This window comes from Diorhabda sublineata, chromosome 10, assembly GCF_026230105.1.
Source record: "Diorhabda sublineata isolate icDioSubl1.1 chromosome 10, icDioSubl1.1, whole genome shotgun sequence".
In the NCBI taxonomy this organism is placed as follows: domain Eukaryota; kingdom Metazoa; phylum Arthropoda; class Insecta; order Coleoptera; family Chrysomelidae; genus Diorhabda; species Diorhabda sublineata.
Window position 1 is genome coordinate 14,057,702 of NC_079483.1, and position 21,567 is coordinate 14,079,268.

Sequence of the window (21,567 nt, forward strand, 5' to 3'; positions counted from 1 at the left end):
TCGTTATACCTGCAAATGTGCGCTCGATGCATCCTCCTATAGAATCTGTGCGCTCGGACCACCGTGCGCTCGACTCACGCGCGCTCGATGCACGCATTCTTTTATTTTATAACTAGTTTTTTCTATTATTGTTTTACAATCATTCTATATGCTCTAGACATTTTATAAATTATCTTTCTTCTGCTGTGGAGGGCTGTCATATAATTGCAGTATAGTTTAAGTATTTATTTTAACATTTTAAGTCATAAAATTAACTCAGAACGCCTCGACGCTTTTTTATAATAAAATGACAATTATTAATCACTCTTTTATTTAAATTATTTAATTATTTTCTAATGTTTATATGATTTGCTATTAAAATACTGCGATTAGGATACTAAGCAATGATCACGACCATTGATAAATAATAGACACAAGGAATTGAAGACAAAAACGATAATTCTGGTGAACTGTTCAAGATTATTACACTAATTTATAAAATTATTTTCCTATCATAGGACCTGAATAAGTGTGCGATATTTTTAATAAATTCGATATTTTGTAGAGCTCCTAAATCGATTTGAAACATTCCGTTATACAGGGTTTGTCCGGAAAGTAATAGGACTGATTTTCTTCCGCCGCGATTGTACTCCAGAGCGTTCGCGAACCGACTGGATTCGGTAGAGGGTAGAGTTCCTAGCTAACAAACTAGCGGCTGGTCAGTTGTCTCCGAGCACCTGGAGAGTCAGGACAGGCATTTTCGCGCGACGTGTTTCTGTGAGTTGTGCAAGCCGAAAATGAAGCGTTCGCTAGAGCAGAGCTACGCGATTAAATTCTGTGTGAAACTCGGTAAATCTGCGTCAGAGACGTTTGATATGATCAAGCAGGCTTACCCAGATGTTGCTTTAGCAAGAAGTGGTGTGTTTCGGTGGCACCAGGCCTTTTTGGAGGGCCGGGAAGAGGTCGCCGATGAAGACCGTGCTGGAAGACCTTCGACTTCGACAAACACCTACAATGTGACTCGTGTGCGCAAAGATTTGAACACAGACCGTCGACTAAGTATTCGTTTGATTGCCCAGATGTTAAATTTACCAAAATCTGTGGTTCATGACATTGAGACGGAGCATTTTTGAATAACGTAATCACAGGTGACGATTCATGGATCTTTGGGTATGATCCCGAGACAAAGAGGCAATCTTCCGAGTGGCACACACCGGCGTCTCCTCGCCCAAAAAAAGGGAAGAATGAGCAAATCCAAAGTGAAAACGATGCTCATTGTCTTTTTTGACATCAAAGGCATCGTCTACCATGAATTTGTCCCTCCTGGACAAACGGTCAACGCCAAGTTTTACGTGGAAGTGCTCAAGAAACTCGGGTCAATCGGGTCCGACAAGACATCGCAGCAGACTGGAATTTGCACCACGACAACGCCCCGGCTCACATCGCCTTTCTTGTGAACAGCTACCTGACTAAGGCCGGCATTCCAACGCTTCCGCAGCCGCCCTACAGCCCAGATGTGGCCCCCCCGGACTTTTTTTTGTTTCCTCGCCTGAAAAGGCCGATGAAAGGCAAGCATTTCGAGACGACAGAGGGGATCCAAGCAGCATGCACCGCGATTCTCAAGGCTATTCCGGAGAATGCCTTCCGTGACGCCTTCAATGCTTGGAAATCGCGCTGGCAGCGCTGCATCGAAGCAGAAGGAGCCTATTTTGAAAGTTTTTAAAGAATTGTAACGATTGGCTCAATAAATTTTTTTAAATCGACTCAGTCCTATTTCTTTCCGGACAAACCCTGTATACATATATCAACCAAGATGTTATAAGCGTGTTAATAAACTCAAGTTTTTCGAATTTAATATTGTGTGCTATCTTGAAATAAAAACCGTTATAATTTTTCTATTTTCCTTCTTTTGCAGAATATCTTAAATCGCCTTCAAGTTTTATAACAGACTGTTGAATATAAAGAAAAAAAACGACAGTTACGTTTCTTATAAATTTCTGTCTTGAAACTAGTTATACAATATTCATACAGATTGTTGCAGCTTGAAGAAATTAACAGACAGTTAAATAAGCAAGGGTATGGGAAGAAACCGACATCTGGAGATCGCCCTTTTAGAAAGATGTTTGAATAGATATTCCGTTAGAGCAGGTGCGGTCGGTAGGCGGAAGTTTTAAAGGTGCAACATTTGAGGGACTACAAAAACCACTCGGAAATCTTCCTTTCTAACAATAGACGACTTATTTTGAATTAATATAGGGTTGTTTTGGTAATGTAGATTGCATTGTTATTTGTACAGGGTGATGGCTTTTCGGTCGATTGTAATTTGAAGTTGTTTAATAGATTAAATTGAAGTAATAAATTTATATACACAGCGACCTTATTGTTTAACATTCGGATTTTCATGTTTCGTAAACCGCTTCAATTTCATAAGTGATACAAGGTTAACAACAAAAAAAAATTCTTTTCATAATATGTCTATGAAGAATTTACATAATGGGAATATTATGTAGAAAAAATAAGAGAATTTATTATTGATATGCTAATGGTACGCCATTGACAACTAGACAATGACTCAATCAAACACAGTATATTTCGTGTTTTGTGAACTCCAACTCATGTATGTTTAAAACTACAGAGAAATAATTCCAGTAAGATACGATCTTATGATTTAGTCGGCCGTTCCATGTATCTATGGATCTAAAAAGCTTCGAAACGGAATGTGACGGTTTCCTTTCCAAGGTTATTCCTTCAAGTTTACTCATACCTCAAAATAAATATTTATGCTTACGTCACATTGGAGCTTACTGTATATGGAATTAGGATATAAAACTGTCAAGACCGAACCTACAATAGAATCTCGTATTCGAGAGAGTCCTATCTCATTATTAAAATTGATCGTAACGAGAAACGTACAGAGATTAAATACCTGCGTTTCAAATAGTTAACCATAACGCAAATTTTAAAAAATTTGTTGAACAAATTAGTATCATATGTCAATTTAGGTGATGTTTGTTTGAGATAGTCGTAAATACCACAAATAAAAAGATAAAAAAAGTCTATGATCTGAAATTGCAAGATCGGTTTATTAGACAAATAGTTGAAGATTTTCCTGATTATTAATCAATGAATGAATGGTGGATCTATTACTATCACGTAAAGAACTAAATACTGAGTAGGGAAAACATTGAGGATATATCTTCATTCCCAATTGTGAAACATTAAGTAGGAATCTCCAGTCGTAGTGGCCGGTCGCAATATACACAATGCAAAGAATATTTTTTGCTAGATTAGTAACAACGAATGAGACGTAGGTCAATCAATAGGATGTAAAGACCAAAAGTGGAGACATCGAGGGTGATCACCGTCGACAAAATTCAAGATAAAACATTAAGCAGGAAAGGTAATTATTACCGTAGTTTTCGGTACTCCGTGATTTTGGTCTCTATTTACTTATTATGCTAATTTAGGTCCAAAATTATGAGAGATGATAAACGAAAAACATCGGACGAAGTTGCTCAACGCACCCAGACACATGCCTGCCATTGCAACAACCGCAACGCTCATGCAGTCTTCCAATTAGTGAAGCATTGATCAAATTGACTATTTCCAAACCTTAGCATCTGCTATCTCACCGATTTTCTTCGTATAATGAAATAATTCGTGCGTGAATCAAATAATCATATGACGATATCCTACATATTCTACAAAATTGATAACTAAAATTGCTATATTCTTCTGTTATCGGATTTTTCTTGAGATAAGTTCACTGTTAGTACAAATGAATAATCATTGTTAAACTAGATTATTCAGAAGTATGGTCTCAAGAAAATTATCACGAAATATTCTAATTTCGGCCTCACCAAGTGACGTGGTAGCACCAGTTCAGTATCTTTCTGATATCCAGTTCAGTCTTTACTAAAAAGACATAATGGAATGTGCGGAATGCTGTTATAATACTACAACATCAGGGTGCCGTGTGAACGAAGCATTTGATCTTAAAGATAAACTTACGCATCGCTGATTATTGCCGTGCTGGTGATAATGATCTCTTTTACCCTGGTTTCCCAGGTCACCGAATTTCACGCCATGTTCCTTCTTTCATTTGGGACACATTAAGATATTGTTTATGTTTTTCTTCTACGAAAAACTATAAAAGAAACAAATTAGTGATATATTGGTGAACATTGACTGACCACAAATTTATTGAATGAATTGAGCACTGCTTTTACGAGTGGAGAACATACAGAGAACTTTTGTAGAGTGAGCAACTTGATAATTTTGTGTATTGCAGTCCATTCACAGTAATTTATAAAATGTCATAATCTCAGGAAATTCTGTAAATTTGACAACTGTTTACAAGTGGCATGAGTGATTTAAATATGTAAATGAGACAGTTAATGATGAGAAACGATTGAGAAGTCCTTAACCTTCACAAATAGGAGAACAAAATAAATTAGATGTAATTGAGAGATCGCCTTGATGTGGATCTGGATTTCATATCCAAAAGTGACTCACATGGCCCTAAAAATACTTGTCAAACAAAATCGTTGTGTATATCATAACCATTGTTGTCTGCGATTCTGAGAACATTGTTTGGTCAGAGATCATTACAAGGGATAAACTTGCAAGTTTTCAAAGGGGTACTGAACGGCTTATGAAACGATGTGCGAAGAGAGTGCACAACGGTTTCTTGATCATAACAACAAAAAAAAACATTTTTGGCCGCATCCGGACTTCTGACCTCGAAAAGAAAAAATGTTCGACTGGAAAGGAGAAGTTTTGATATCATTATTAACATTGAGAAGACCACGATGGAGCAACCTTTCACTCAAGGATTGAAAGTTGGAATAAGTGCAATATTTCGAAAGAGATTTAATCAAAGTGAGCGTTTTGCCATTATACATCCAATATCAATAAATAGATAATTTTTTTTGCTAAATTATTTGTTGTTTTTGCAAACTTCAAATAATTAAAAAAATGATGTTTTGATGGAAAAATTATATATTAAACTATAATAATAAATGTCAGAATATAAAGCACATGCTTTTATGAGTAATCAAAGTACAAATTAATTCTTGATACAAGGGGCGGTAGTAAATTCGGACAGATAGCAGGTAGATGACCTTTTGGTGTGGTAAATTCGGCCAGAGAAATTTGGGATGCAGTATTTATACATATATACAATTAAGAAAAGAAAATTGGAGTATACAAATGTGATATTTTTGTGAACGACTCTCGCTCCAGATAAGTGGAAGCGTAAGAGAGAAGATGCACGCATTTTTACGCGCTGTTAACAATTGTATAATGTTGTGAAAAATATTTATTATTATTTTTTCTCTTATTATTTATTGAACATAAATGAACATATTGAAATGAAACTACGAAATGCCTAAACTGCACATAAACTGTAAAGTGCCGCAGCTGCCAAGATTTGTCCTTATTCATCATCATGGCAACCTCTGTTTGCGGCCATTGTGCAACTGGCAACCTTGGATTTTCTTGTTCAATGTATATAAAACTTTAATTTTGCATTAAAATTTTTGAAAAAACCGGTGAATGCAGTTAATTAACAATAATATACCTGTTTACACCTGGCAACTCAAATGCTGCGGCCGACTCGCGACTGAGAGCTGACAACCATTTTTATTTTGATTTGTGACATCATTTTCTTTCAAATGCTGTAGAATTGACTGAAAAAACATATAGCTGCAAGTCATATAAGTATATTAATGACATTAACATTAATTACAGGTAAACCATTCCATATATCCTCAAGATTCCTTTAAAATTAATTTCATCAAAATAACAGATACCTGCAAGATCAAGCGGTGGGATCTTAGACTATAGTCTTATATATAATGAACTATTCTTCATTTATTAACTAAATTAGTTAAACTTTCTAATGGTAATCTTTTTTGAGATATCGGAACTTTTGAGAACAGTTTTTGGGGCCCTTCTCGGCTTCTTCCTCCCAGAATATTTTCGAAATTCATAGTACTAGTCAGAATTAATAGATTAAAACTTGTAAGAACACTCTACGAAATTTTTTCAAGGAAGGATTATTTATTTGCTGAATTATGTGGTACGTCCCCATTTCTCTCAATAAGTGTTCCTAATGAATAGTCGTACACTATTTAATGCTATTGAAACAAAGTTTGTATTGATTTGAAAAAAAGTATATTAACCTCAGTTTCATCTGTTCAAATGAATTGTGTACCCACTTGAATTAGATCCTTCTATATACAGTGCTTTTCAGATAAAAGAATCCACCTATAATAACTTTTGTAATACTGGTATTTAGAAAAAATCCAAAAATACGTCAATTTATGTTGGAAGGGGCAAGCATTATGGCTTATTTAAACTCACTGGAAAAGCCACCCCCTCACCCCTAGCAGCATCCCCTTTATTTTTTTAAATTACTTTTCATATTTTTTATGTAAAATTTGGATACTCCTCTTTGAGCTGATTTAAAAAATGTATAATACTTGTATTTTAAAGTGGTTAGTTTATGAGATAAACAATTTTCCTTTTAAGAGCACAAATTTTACTTATTATTTACTTTCACCTTATTTGCCTGTACTAAAATGGGTTGTACAACAGTTCAAACTCTTTAATCTTTTTAACTGTGCTATTTATTCTACTTAAAAAATCCAAACAACAAAAAACTCTACTTTTTATTAAAGTTTGACATTGTCAACTAGAATTTGTAGTCACTCTTGATAGTGTAATTTGATACATTATTTATTTTGTTTCTCTGAAATTGTTTACTCTTTGCAAGAAAGAATTGAAATTGTAGGTTTATACTACCAAAATAATAATTGTGCAAGAGCTGCTGCTAGAATATTTAACGAATTACTCAACAACTCATAAGTATGTAATTCAACTGATGGAGAAATTTACCACAACAGGATCTGTTTGCAATAAAGTGCATAAGCGAGAGGGACTCGTAAATAACGAAGCAATCCAAGTGGCAATTTTAGGGCAAGTCAGCTTAGGGGCTCAACAACCCCAATCGTTGTCAACAATAAGTAGAGCGATCGGTGTTTCATCTTCTACAGTTTTCCGAGTTCTACATAAATTCAAGTACCACCCATACAAAGTTAAGTTGGTGCACGAGTTGAATGAAGATGATTTTGATCGTCGTATAGAGTTTTGCGAATCAATGACGCAAATTATCAATAACAATCCACAATTGTTAAACAATATTTGCTTTTCTGATGAATGCTCATGGTCATTAAATGACTTAGTAAGTAGGCATAATTGTAGATATTGGGCTGAAAGTGATCCACATATTATGCGTGAATTCCATACACAACATCCCCAAAAGTTAAACGTTTGGTGTGGTATCCTAGGTGATTACATTGTCGGACCTTTCTTCATCAACGGAAATTTAAATGGTGAATCATATCTTGAGTTACTCAGGGAAGGGGTTGACCCACGTATTACAACAATAATAGAAAATGATGATAACCTTTCCGAAGATTTACTGGTATTTCAACAAGACGGAGTTCCCCCACACTATGCTATGCCTGTCCGACAATTTTTAAACGAAACATTCCCCGCTCGTTGGATAGGTAGAAGGGGGCAGATGATGGAGTGGCCACCTAGGTCACCGGATTTAACACCCCTAGACTTATTTTTACGGGGGTATTTAAAAACAAAAGTTTATGCTACCCAACCAGAATCTCTGGATGATTTACGAGAGAGGATAGAAAATGAATGTCGACAATTAAATCCAGCCGTATTAAGCAATGTCAGAGAGGCATTTCAAAATAGATTATACCATTGTATGGAAGTGAATGGTACTCATTTTGAACACTTATTGTAACTTCATAATAAAAGCACAGTTAAGAAGATTAAAGAGTTTGAACTGTTGTACAACCCATTTTAGTACAGGTAAATAAGGTGAATGTAAATAATAAGTAAAATTTGTGCTCTTAAGTATTATACATTTTTGAAATCAGCTCAAAGAGAAGTATCCAAATTTTACATAAAAAATATGAAAAGTAATTTAAAAAAATAAAGGGGATGCTGCTAGAGGTGAGGGGTGGCTTTTCCAGTAAGTTTAAATAAGCCATAATGCTTGCCCCTTCCAACATAAATTGACGTGTTTTTAGATTTTTTCTAAATACCAGTATTACAAAAGTTATTAAAGGTGGATACTTTTATCTGAAAAGCACTGTATAACAAGTTAAGTTGTATGAATTAAAAAATTAAAACGCACGCAAGTTGTATATTTCAAGATAACTTAATAAATCGATAGTAATGAATAGAAAACTGATTTATAAATAAAATTGATTCCATTAGACGTAGCGATCCAGGGAGATGACTATGACTTCTTAACTATTAACAAAACGGATAATCGTATCCATAAAAAATTATAATTTATTATGGTGAGCACTTAACAAATCTTGTATCAATATTGAAAATATTGATAGAATATTGAAAAATAAATATACAAATTGTTTAGAACCATGAAAAAATGAGCAGTTTGAAATTTATAATATGTAAATATTTCTAATTTTAGTGTCTTCTTTTGTACGTTGTTTTAAATAACTATTAAACAACAATTACGTAGTTACTTAGATGTATATTCATATATGAAACGTAATTTTTACGGTAAACACTAAATAGTTGTGGTAATCAGATTGTTAAGGACGCTACAGTAACCACAAAAAGTGAGAAATATTATTTTTCATGAACATATAAAATACTATATTCATGTAAAAAGTGGTTGTTGACGTAGCAACAGTATCCAAATGAACGATCGAGCAATGCACACGGTAAAAATATTCGTATACTAGAGTTGTTTGACCTTAACCTGAAGATATCAGCATTCATCAATATTAGCTGGGGAATATATTTGTGCATGCCGTAAAGATTCTCTCTAAAATTGTAGCTATTTGGGGCGTATCGTTTCTTAGAAAGGGCTGTTAATTAAGTTTTGAGATATAACAAAACTGATGTGAATATGTCGAATATGATATTGCCATATTGACATGTTTGATGCTGAATGTGTTCAAAACGTGTTGTCATACAAGTGCTATTTGAGTTGTTTACAGATACTTGAAACATTCATCTTGGTTAAAGAATGGAATTTTATCGCTACCATTTTCGTGCAATGATTACTGGCGACTGTTTTTTGGGATAGTCATGTGATTGTGTTCATCGACTATCTTCAAAAAGGTAAAAGAAAGTACTTTTCTATCAGGAAAACGCAGTTTCTCACACTTCGGGAATCTCCATGGCTAAAATTCACGAATTGAAATCGAATTTGTTGATTGCCCACCATATTCACCAGATTTAGCTCTTTTCGAATTCTTCTTGTTTCCTCAACTTGAAGTTTCAATTACAGGGAAGATATTTGCATCAGACGTAAACGCCTTATGACCTATCTTTACTTAATTCATTGTTGTTACTCCTTCAACTTGAAATTCCATGTTAACAGGCATGCATTTTGCTTATTTTTCTGTCTTAAATCAAATTTGCAATCCATTGATTAATAACATTTTTGTTTTTCAGGAGATCCCTTCTCTGTTAAAAACATTTTTGCTTACGACTGTTGGTTTTTTTATTTATTTCTATATCTTGTCTTTCTTCTCCATATATCACTATTCATGATCGTCTTAATCGTAGACTTGTTCTAATCTTTGGTTCCTATTTCTATCTTGTCTATTAATTTTGAGTTATCTTCATAAATACAGTTTCTTCTTCACTGATTCTCATACTATATTTTTGTTGTTCTATACTTAACTGTCTTTTTTTGTTCGATAATATGACATCTTCAAAAGCGCAAAAGATTTTCCCATCATTTCCATATTCTTTATTTGTATATTTATGATTACACATTATTCTATCTATCAATATTACAAATAGGAAAGGTCTAAAATCATGACTTAAAGAAATATTTATTATTTTCTATCATAGCTGATTATACAGTTTTTTGTTTTCTTGTATATACTTTGAATGACTTTTCAATGCTTCCTCTGGTGCGGAGTATTTTCTAAATTTTTCCCATATTAATTAGTGCCATGTACCAACTTTCACTCTGTGAGAGATTAGTTTAGAGTTAGATTTATTGTATTCATAGTTTTTTCCAGAATCTTATTCAATAATCAAACTCATTTTTTTCTATTTGTTCATATCATCAATCCATGTGATATTCTGTTTTTTAGTCTCTGTTCACCTTGTTTTTCTTATACGTTTTTTTTAATACAAAGTTGCTGAAGTATTTTTTTTTCACATTCTTATATCTTTTCGTCTTTAGTAGAGACCACACAGTTTTTGTCTTTTATTCATTATTTGATGTTTTTTCTCTAATATTTTTCAAAAGTTTTTGATTATTTCGTTTATCAGTTTTCATTTGTTCCTTTAACTCTTTCCATCAGTAATTTTTTTACTTATTATTTAGTATTATCAACTTTTCATAATCTTCTACCACTTTTCTTATAAATATTTTTCCGTACACTTCTCCTAGTTGTTTTTTAAATTGCGTTCGTACACGAATTACCACCATTATTGCATTGCGACTATTTGATGTGAGAAAACGTTTATCCTGGCAACTATGATTAGAAGTGATATCCACAACAATAATAAACTGATTTTCGATACGTTGGAGGACAGACTCGAACCATATTTCGAGGGAATCTTCATTGATAGCCTCCAATAGAAACAAAAATCATACAACTTTTCTTTATACAATCACTATCTGTGGTTTTTTGAGAAATGGTATATTTTCGATTTTGTTCCTGAAACTCTACTAATTAACTGCGATAGTTTTAGCTTACAGGAAATATCCTGTTCAGAGTCATAATTTCTAATTTGTCGTCTTTCATACAAGTTAATTTTATCAAATTTAATAGATTTTTAACCTCGCTAATTTATCTGTGGTGACTGAACGTCGCTACGTTTTTTTGACGTATAATTCTAAAAATAGTGGACGATGACGCTCCTGTAATACTTTCAATACATAGTGTTTCCACCTATTAAAATAACTAACCACTATGTATTTAGTTATAATTGAATACTACCACATTTTTGGAGATAGACCCTGCGGTGATTTGTATGTGCTTTTACAATCATTCCGTTACTATAAATACAGGTTCTATGAATACAAAACCTCTACCAGCAATACCCATTTCTCGCCCTAATTATGGTACAAATATCTTTCGTGATGTTGATGTTTTCATTTTTGTTATCCAACGTTTATAGTTCAAACGTTTCGTCACTATTTCGTACATATAACTCGAAAAACTTGAGATATCTGTTCATATCGTAACAAAATTTGAAAAAGTCTGTTACCAACGATTTTCTCATCAAATTCTCCTACCAACATGTTGGTAATGACAGTAGAAACGCCACTGCGAACCTCATCGTGCCCATTGTGCCTAGTAACCAGTCCTAACCAACATTCAAATTAATCTGTTAGTTATAATGTTTTCTCTATACTCGAGCATGTTTGAACGCCTTCCGCGACGATACAGATGCTACACAATGCCACTCACTCCAAAAACATTGTGTACTTAACGTGTTCGGTTATTGTTGAATTAGATTCAGTAATCGAAGAAAATAATTAAGTTTCTATATTTTATAGAGATTTTTTTATACATTCTTCCATCTATACAGATCACCAAAACAATCTGTTGACAACATAATACAACCGTGTGAACACAAAATTCAACACACCAATCTTGAAGAAGTTCCAAAAAAATTCTGTTTGTGTTTAGTTCTTGTTTTTTTTTGTCTATTCAAGTATTTTTGGCGGTTAATGATTTACACCAGAAATCATAAAATGGTGAATACACTACACGAATCCACCAAAATTTCAAATTTCGTAAAATTCTGTTTCGTTGTGTAACTGGGAATAGAATGAGATTTGTCCCAAAATTATCGACTTAATCTCAATATTTCCACGCCAAAAGTTTCGAGCGACTGTGGGGGATAGGCGTTACCAGTTAATGTTCACGTACCATCTGGTATACGTAGATACCGTCTAGTTTATGCACGGTCTATGGTTTTTTTTCTGGTCACATTTGATTATTGTGAGAAATGATAAATAATAGATGGTTTAAAAACGACATTAAGTCAGTAGACATTGATTCTAGCCCTGGTATAGTTTTCAATGATTACAGTGTACTCAAAAAATTTTTACTCGTGATGATTTACAGCTAAAATCAAAGCGACTATATTGGAAATTACCTAGACCAAAAAATTCGGTGCAAGTGGAGGCAATATTAGCTGCTTTTGTATTATAAAAGGGGTTCGCACATCGACTATTCTCAGAAAAATTTTTTGTTGTCAATAATAAATTTTTTAATAAAAAATTTTTATTCCAGAAAAAATATCTACTTATTCATATATTTGAAATGTTCTAGACAACGAATAAGATTATATACATACATATTTATATGTAATTATTAATAATTACCCATCATTTAAGTGAAAAAAATGAATCAATTGAACATTTACTCACGCCCCAACTTGTACTTCAATACATAATAACAAATAATTGGGCGAACAAATTCAATGAGAGCAATGGCTTTTGCATGGTTATTCAAGTAGAAAATTCAAACTTTACTGAACAATGTAACATGTACTTAAAATAAGAAACAGTAACACACATTTGAGCACATAAATTCAATGGAAGCGTTGGCTGTGCATGATTTTATAAAGTTTGGATAAATTTAGCTGTAATCGTTTCATTTTCGTTCTTCTATAAAAAATGACAGCCGAATTTGTAAAAATTGGTGATGATTATATCTATTCAATTTTTAGAATATAATATCAACCTGCCACGGTAGAAATGATTTTTAATACATGACTATAATTTTAATGAGATTTATGAACAACATAAGAGAATTACGAATATACCAAAAATGGTATTTTGACTAGAAGTTGTTCCAAATGATCGCGTCTCTGATCGTTCTCGTTTCATTAATAATTCTTGAAAGTATTCAAATATTTCATGAACAATTTGCTAGTATTTTATCAAATTGAACATAAACAATCCAATCGTCTTTGTTTCTACGATGAAAAAATTATTTGGCAACATTATAGAGAGATTTTTCAATAAATAAATTATTCCGTAATCAAATGCCAATCGTAGATTTGATGAATACATAAATTTTATGTCAGATAATAAAATTCATAGTTTATTTACGCAATAAGTCAAATATAATATTTATTTTATATTATTATAAACACTCAGATAAAATATTTCACATGATGATATGAATACAAATACTTTATTCATTGAAAAAATATATTTATGAAATTTAAGTAAAATTTTCAAACGCGGTAATGGATAATATCGGTTACATAAAACCCGGAGGCAGAGAATACGATATTATACAAATAGATTCAATAGTCATAAATGTTCATGCTTTAAAAGTTATTTCTTTGAAACTACAAACCAGCAACATCGAATTATTATTAACCTATATTTATGAAAGATAAAAGTTATTGAACTTATTCCGATGCATTCAGATATAGTTAGTAAGAAAACTTGAAGTAAACTTTGATGTAATAACTACAGTAAACTAATTACAGCTGCAGCCCCACTTTGGTATGAACTATGCTTTCTTTGTGTCGGTTAAGAAAATGAAAAATATAAACCCATATCTTCAAAAAAAAAAGCTGGAAAATCCAAATTACTATTCGAAAACAAGCTCCTATTATATAAAACTACCCATCAGGATGTACTCGTATTTTATCGAACTCTGGGGTTGTTCAAATAAATCAAAAATAGCTGTCATAAAGAGAAGACAGTCCAAAATAATTCGCATGATAGCTGATGCATTATGGTATGTATCGAACCTAACCCTATATAAAGATTTAAATGTCAGTTTTGTTAAAGATGTCATAAAAAGATGCACGAAACATTATGAACGACTAACTAAACATGAAAATACGTTATCCACTTATAGAACAAGGAGACAGTAGGAGACTAAAAAGAAATTGGCCAGCAGACCTACAAAACGGGTGAAGAAAAAAAAGATTTGTCGTTGTCCTTGTCCTTATATACCCTGCAGCCATCCCATTAACTTAAAGAGATATATGTTTTGATTGTTAATAAAGTAAAAAACAATATTTCCAAAATTAAATTAGGAATTCAGAAACCGTATTTTAATTTATATATAGGGGAAAAAGTTTTCATAATATCAAATAAAACATATACAGCTTTTCTGAAATTCATCGTACGATGAACACTGTGTTGACAACTTGACTGACATTAACTGAGAGGACCGGGAGAAAAGTTCACGGCCTTTCCTCTATAAAACTGTAACTATCGAGCTAAGATACAGAAAAATGTGTGCCTGTGGAGTCCCAATAATGTCCTATGTATTTCGAATGGCATGGGCGTAGCCAGGATTTAGTTTTGGGTAGGGGTCTTGATTTGATGTAAATAAAACAACAAAAATATACTTACATGAAATGTAATATCTATATATTCATCGGAAAAATTACGACATGGGCCCAGCAGCCGTCCAAAAACTTCCACAAAGCTTCTCTCATTTCGACCGAGGAGCGTGGCGAATAATCGAGAAACATTGCAGTTTCCATGCAATAAAAAGTCGGATACTCGACTAGAGATGGCATTACTGTGGGTAACGTCCACTACAACTGCGTCTGCCTCTCGTCAAAAGATGGCTCTAGGCGCTACTATATATATATATATATTCAAATATAATAATTTTTCGATATATTAGGTGATATTTTGTTTATTTCGGCGGGAGTTTGAACCCCCAAAACTCTCCTCTTGGCTAAGCCGGTGGCGAATAGTGCTGGCTATACAGTTTCTCGCAGATATAACAGTGAGGGAAACAGTTTGTTGAAGACTATTGTTACTGGAGATGTGACTTTGGTTCTATACGATAATCCAGAGTCTAAAGAACCAAATTTATTACACAGTTTCATACGCTTTTCTGATACTGTTTTCATAATATGCATTTCTTATAATTAAACATATTATTTGGTATTTTTTTTTAGGGTAAAAAGCAAGCACAAGAGTGTGAACCCTATTACACTCAAGTAGTTATTTATAGGTACCTTTGGGTATTGATTTTGAACTTCTGTTGGTTGTAATTTTCGGGAAAGACGTACCTTAGTAGGTGATTCCAAAGGCTTGCACTCCTACAAAGGAAGTAGTCCTGATCAATTAACGTGCTAGCAACTGCAAGCAACTTTGGTTTTTATGAGCCACGTCTGCCTGTCAAAACTGCTCCAGGTGAGATTGTGTTGGACAGCACGAAAAAGTATCTTCCGAGGTAGTATCAGTGAAACAGTCACATCAGCGATTTATTTTCTATGCTCAAAGCTGCCCAAGTTTCTGGTCAACTCTGGATCGCCTATAAGTCCAATTCATCTCTTCTGTATCGAGTCGCGCTTCCTCAGGGTATGCTTAGGAGTCAAGCTGCAAGCTGCAATGTGCTAGCAATACTCCAAAGAGATATGAATCTGGGCCTTGTAGAAGATTAAAAGATTTTACGGAGTATATAGCTTTTTGATCTTAAAGAGGGCTCCAAGTTTTTGTGAAGATGTCTTAGCTAATTCGACTACGTTACTATGCCAGAACATATTGCACTTAACATGTGTATTTGCGGTGATGGTAATATTTTATGTCCAGATAGAAAAATAAGAAAGAATATTATTATAATAAATACAACATCAAAATAAGAAAAATTACAAAAACTAAATAACTTTGTTAATCTAAGAAGTTATAAAATGGATAATTTGTAAAATCAGATTTTACTTCAGATTTAAAATTTAATTATAGTTAAACGAGAGATACATCAAAATGTATATCAAAAAATACAATTTTGACTTTTTTCTCATTTGTCTATTGTTCTGTTATTAATCAGAAAATATCACCGAACCGGGCTTGCGAATTATCTACACAAAAATATAAACCCACTAAAATGCACGTTACTATAATCAACGAGCTTAACAGATTCATGGGCCCAACTTGAATTCGATCTTTTAACGAATGCCAAATCGACGTATTACTGAAGACGATGTCCAAAGGTTTCGGTTCAATTATTCTATAACCTTATTGACGAAACCTCCATGGTTCTTATTCGTTCTTACAGTTACTGACTTACAAAATTTTTCAACAATAGGGAGCATAACTACGTTATCTTGTGCCTATTTATGAATTTGTCCGTGGTATTTTTCCATCACTAACATCAAACTTAGTTTAACGTTTAGATGGAATTTCTGAAACCGTTGGTGATATTAGACAGCGTTAGACAGTGTAATTGTCAGTGTTGGTGTATTTACCATTTTCCTACGTAAGGTAATAGGGCTCAACAACCAATACCTTTTGCCCTTTCTCAACCATAACATGACATAACAACATTCTCTACACCATTAAAAACACGTCACTTCTACTATCATACATCAAAAAGCAAAACAGTGGCTACTAATTTAATATTGTATTAAGTCCTCTATTCACTGCGCATATGAATCCAATAATTTGATTAATTAGTATGTATTAACTTGATATTTTTTGTTGCAGGTGATAATTACATCGGTAACAACAGCAAAGGATCCAGTACCGCCCCCATCACATCCTCCAGCAGCTTATAGATACCAGTACCCAGGCTATTCATATTCGTATCCACCTCATTCTTATCCATATCCCACTCCTCCCAATCCACCTTATTCACATCACGATATGTGCTATTCGCCGAATCCATACGTTCACAAATATCCTATTAGAAGGTATTTGACTACGCAGTACTACCCGCCACCCAATCCGTCGGATATTTATCCGGTGCCGCCAAGTGGACCTTCACAACCCAGTCAGCAGGTATGTAATTAGGTTTTTAAGTCAAAGCTTGATTGATAATGGAAATATAAGGTTTATGGCGCAACATTTTCAAAAGCCAAACCCCAGAACTCGAAATGCTTCACTCTTAAGTAGAACTGAGTTACATTTAAAGCAGATTTCTATTTCTCAAAGTATAAATTCTAAAATTCGTTATAGAAAACATTCATTTTTGATAATACATATTTTTCATATAAAATGAAAAAAAAAATACCAACAAATCTTATATTCTCTAGCAAATTTTGTAATGTTGTTATATATGTTTTCTCTTTCAAGTTATTTTTCATAAAAAAGTATGTATACAATGTTCATACAAGAAACGAAGTACTCTAAAATATTATCATGCATACTTAGTTCACGTAATCTCTAAAGCCGGTACTACACGATGCGTCCAACGTTTGTGCCAACATTCGTGTTCCAACGTAGGGTTGAACACGGTAAGAAAGGCCTATGCAGTACTGCAACTACACGAAGCGTCCATGTTTGCACCTTTAAACGTTGGCTGAACATTGGTCGAACTGGAAGCTGGAACCTTACCTAAACTTACCTGAAGAAATGTAAACTTGGCATATAACAAATATAAATTCTTTTGAAATAAACTGGATGATACTGACAACTTTGGTTTTCATACAAAACACTAAGCATTCACGCGCAAGAGGACAAGAAATGTGTGTAGTTGTACCACAAGTTTTGGTTCCAAATTCCTTCCAATGTTGGGTACTCCTTTGACGCGAGACTTTCCAATGCCAATAAAACATTCGTCGAATGACATGTACGCTACGACCACACGATGCGTTCAATCATAGCAGCGTCCAACGTTGGAAGCATTATACACATCGTGCTTAAGACAAGGCTGCTTGTACAGAGTCGTGCTTAGCTACGGCATCGTCAAGGTTTAACTGATGAAAAAAAAAACATTTGTAGTTAATATTAAATATATTAAAAATAAGACGGACATTTTAGTTCAGCAGAACAAACCGATAAACAGAAGTGTCAGCAAATATATTAGACCGTTCAACATATAACATCTGTTTATAGTCTGTTAACTAATATGAATATCAACGCCATAATCAAGTGTGCAACATCATTTTCCAGAAATTGGTCAATAGACCGATAGACAGGTGACGATTAACAGACCTGATATCGTGGTAGTTGATAGAAGAGTCAATTCAGTCTTTCTCGTCGACATACCCATACCGAACACACACAACGTTCTAAACAAATACCAGGAGAAACTAACCAAATACGCAAATCTCGCAATTGAGATTAAATAGGTGTGGCTCAGCGAAAATGTGGAAATCGCCCTAGTTATTATGTCAGCAACCGGCGTTGTGTCTAAGACTCTGCACGATGCATTGCCAAACTAGGATTACTAAGAAACACCTTCTCCGATATCCAGAAGGCTGTGATATTGGATATTTGCCACACAGTGTGCAAGTTTATTAAGTGAATTGATCCTTTTGATCCTTTGTATTAGGAAAAGATAAATGACACCGGCTTTAAGCTAAGTAGTGCATAAGTCTATCGCATAATAATTATAGTAATAAAATAATACTAGATCCTTCTTGTCATCTTAGTACCGTTATACAGAATCTGAACAACTGCTAAAGAACAATCATCATTAATATTAACTATCATCGAATTTCTATCAACAAATTCATCTATTAAATGGTTTAATTTTAAAATTTTCACTTCTACCTGTCTACCTGTCCGCCCAAATAATCTCTATTTGTATGAGGTCACAGTGACATTTTATTGTGTGTTTTAGCAATTCCGGAATTTCCGTATTTTATCATATTTGGTTTTATGTTCATTCGTTATCCGTAAAAGTTCTGCTTTTGTCATATTTTCTTGGATGGTATACTTTTCAAATACAACCAGTCTTGAATTAGGGCTTTTTTGTCAAAGGCCCACAAGGCGTTGGGGACAAAACCGGTTTCGTTTCCTTTTATCAACCTGTTCCTAAGAGATCAATTTCATTTTAGTTGGAAGAAAAGAATTGACTGTTTATTTCACTTTTGATAGATTTAACATTAATACCTTATCTGCTCGGAATCTTATTTATAGACGAACACAGTTGAGGTGATTTTTAGAAGAAGGCTCTTTAATCCAGATCCAGATGGCCTCTCATCTGATAAAGCTTATCTTGATAAATTCATAGATTCATGAATCCAAAATTTGGATTTTTTGTGGCCTGCGTTTACCCACGTTTCCTCCAGACAATAGATTTTCCTATTATCTCTTCTATAGGTACTTATTTTCATTAAATACTGTCGTCTCCACAATACAATTTTTGGTTTCATGAGCAACAAACTATTTCTCCCTCTTTTATTAAATTTAAAACTTAATTTTGTCGACTTTCAGAAACTTGGTAGGTCAGCATCATTATTTACATCTTTTAAAACTGAATATATTGTTGTCATTTCGTTTCGGACAATAATTTGATGTACACTCTTTTTAATAGTGTTTATATCACAATCGGGTTCCATATCAATAATTTTTTTTTAATAGTGGTATGGCTTTGGAGCTGAAAAAAAAATGTTTATATTCTGTTACTACTACATAAACCCTTGAAGAAGCAACGCCAGCAAAGTTTCCTACTTTTCTCACAATTTCACCGACTGACAAGAAAGGAATTGCATTGAACTTTATTTGTGTGAATTTATTAATTTCCATTAATATTAAAATGCAGTTTTTTGTTGTTTTTTTTTTAGGTGGGTTATGGCAAAAAAATTTTTTTCGGCCGTAACAGTTTCTGACATTTGAAAATATTATACCCTTAAACACAGTATACTTACAGAAAAGATTTATTGAAATATATCAACTGAAACTTAATTGACCCTTATGACCCTGTAGCGTTGTACCTAAAATAATTAATACCTCAGGCCGATTGCAGCTAAATCTGCCAGCCAGCGTAAGGAAGCAGCCAATAGGTGCAAAGGCCCATGGTGATTATGGTTCGATCACGCATCAATGGTTGTTTAGGTCGTTCTATTTCTTGGATGTTGTTGTTGTTGTTGATCATACACAATTTTACTTTAATAGTTTCTATCCTAATATACAGTTTAAGATAGAACTAGAAAACATAAAACAATCCTCACCTTTTTTTGGAACTAAATTCATTTGGAAAAAAGAAAATACAATTTTAATAGACCGGTATATGGAATCAGTAGATTCTATTGACTATCATTTTAATCTCCCATGTTGTACTAGGATGAATCCAATATTAAACAGTTGAAAAATGGATCCACGAAAATTTCGTATCCAATATTTCATGAAAATAACTTGAAAATATCGTACAAACCATTTTATGAAAACTCATATCCTTTACATCTTTTGAAACGAAGTCTATATAACACTCCTGACATTGGCATTAGAACCAGGTCCAGTCCAGTCCAGTAGTACTATATCTAACAATAATAGCTTTCCTATTTATACGTAAATATTAAATAAGTTACTCCTAAATTTTCCAAAATTTTAAAGCGATAATTCAATTTTTAGTAAGATTAAAGATAATAAATAAATTGACTAACATAATTTGTGAGATTCACAACCCCTTCGTCAATCCGAACGGTCGCTCATTAATCGGATTGTATATAGCAGAAGTGACAGAAAATTATACCCAAACAGATGTTCATTTGCTAAACACGGATGTTATGAAGGCCATTCTATGAATTATAAAGTACTTCCAATAGAAAGTAAGTACCAAAATCGCCAATTTTTAGAAACAACACAACAGTATATCGCTTACGATGATGAATGTCTTAATATAAAACTGATTTCAATAACAGTGTAATCCTCTGATGATCTCATATTAACACAAACAGATTAATCATGGATCCATCACTTTGATATAGAGACAAAAATGCAAAGTAAGGAGTGTTCATCACCGCCAAACTATTCAACCTGCAGCAAGGAAGGTGATTCTAACCATACTTTTGGGATCCTGAAGGAGTAATTTCAGTAGATCACTTGCAAAAGATAGTCACAACTATGGGTGCTTATTATGCCAATCAAGTGATACTATAAAAGAGATTCGTCAGGAGAAGTTGCACAAAGGTGTTCTCAAGGATTGAGATAGCGCAATTGCTCAAACAGGCTTCTAGTTATCCGCCACATTATTCGAACTTGTGCCTTAGCTGTGTTCCAAACTCAAAGAATACTTGCTTGATGAATGAAGTTTTTGGAATAATGAATTTATATGTGCGATAAATAAGTGTTATGAAAAATATCGATAGAAAATATGTGTTAACCTCAATGAAATTTATATTGAAAAATGAAAATATTTTGATTAATGATGGGTCAGGGGGGAGCAAAAGGATCACCCCTCGTAGCATATATTACTCGGACTAGAATGCTTCGTTATGCGTTTCGCTCAGATTTCCATGTCTCTGCAGTAAACACATAATAAGCGCTTTGTTCTTCTTAGATAATGTACTATTTGTAATCATTTCCTGTTATCTTTTTTTATCACCTATTATCTGAGTACATAAGTAAATTGTTTCGCTAATTCTTTAAACGTTTGCTTTTCAGTTTGAGTAGATGATATAACATAATTAGCGCCTATATAATTATCCACTGTTTAAAACAAGTATGTAGTTTTTCTTTTAAATTCTCTTTCTTTCGATCTTATTTGACGATGAAGAAATTGCGCTAGTAACTAATATTTGTACATTACGCATATGATGTTGTTTCAATTGAAACTGTATACTTTCGAATAAGTCAGGAATTGATCGTGGGACTACTGAAATAGTAGTTCA

The 21,567-nt window shown here is 33.4% G+C and overlaps 1 protein-coding gene across 2 annotated transcripts in view; it reads left to right on the forward strand.

Annotated features, from left to right (window-relative positions):
• LOC130449310 (uncharacterized) overlaps positions 1–21,567 on the forward strand; it is a 207,252-nt gene that overhangs the window by 140,142 nt on the left and 45,543 nt on the right. For both annotated transcript variants that reach the window (XM_056787043.1, XM_056787045.1), the window contains exon 6: positions 16,496–16,789. In XM_056787043.1, coding sequence (XP_056643021.1) covers positions 16,496–16,789 — 294 coding nt within the window. The remainder of the gene's footprint in view (positions 1–16,495; positions 16,790–21,567) is intronic.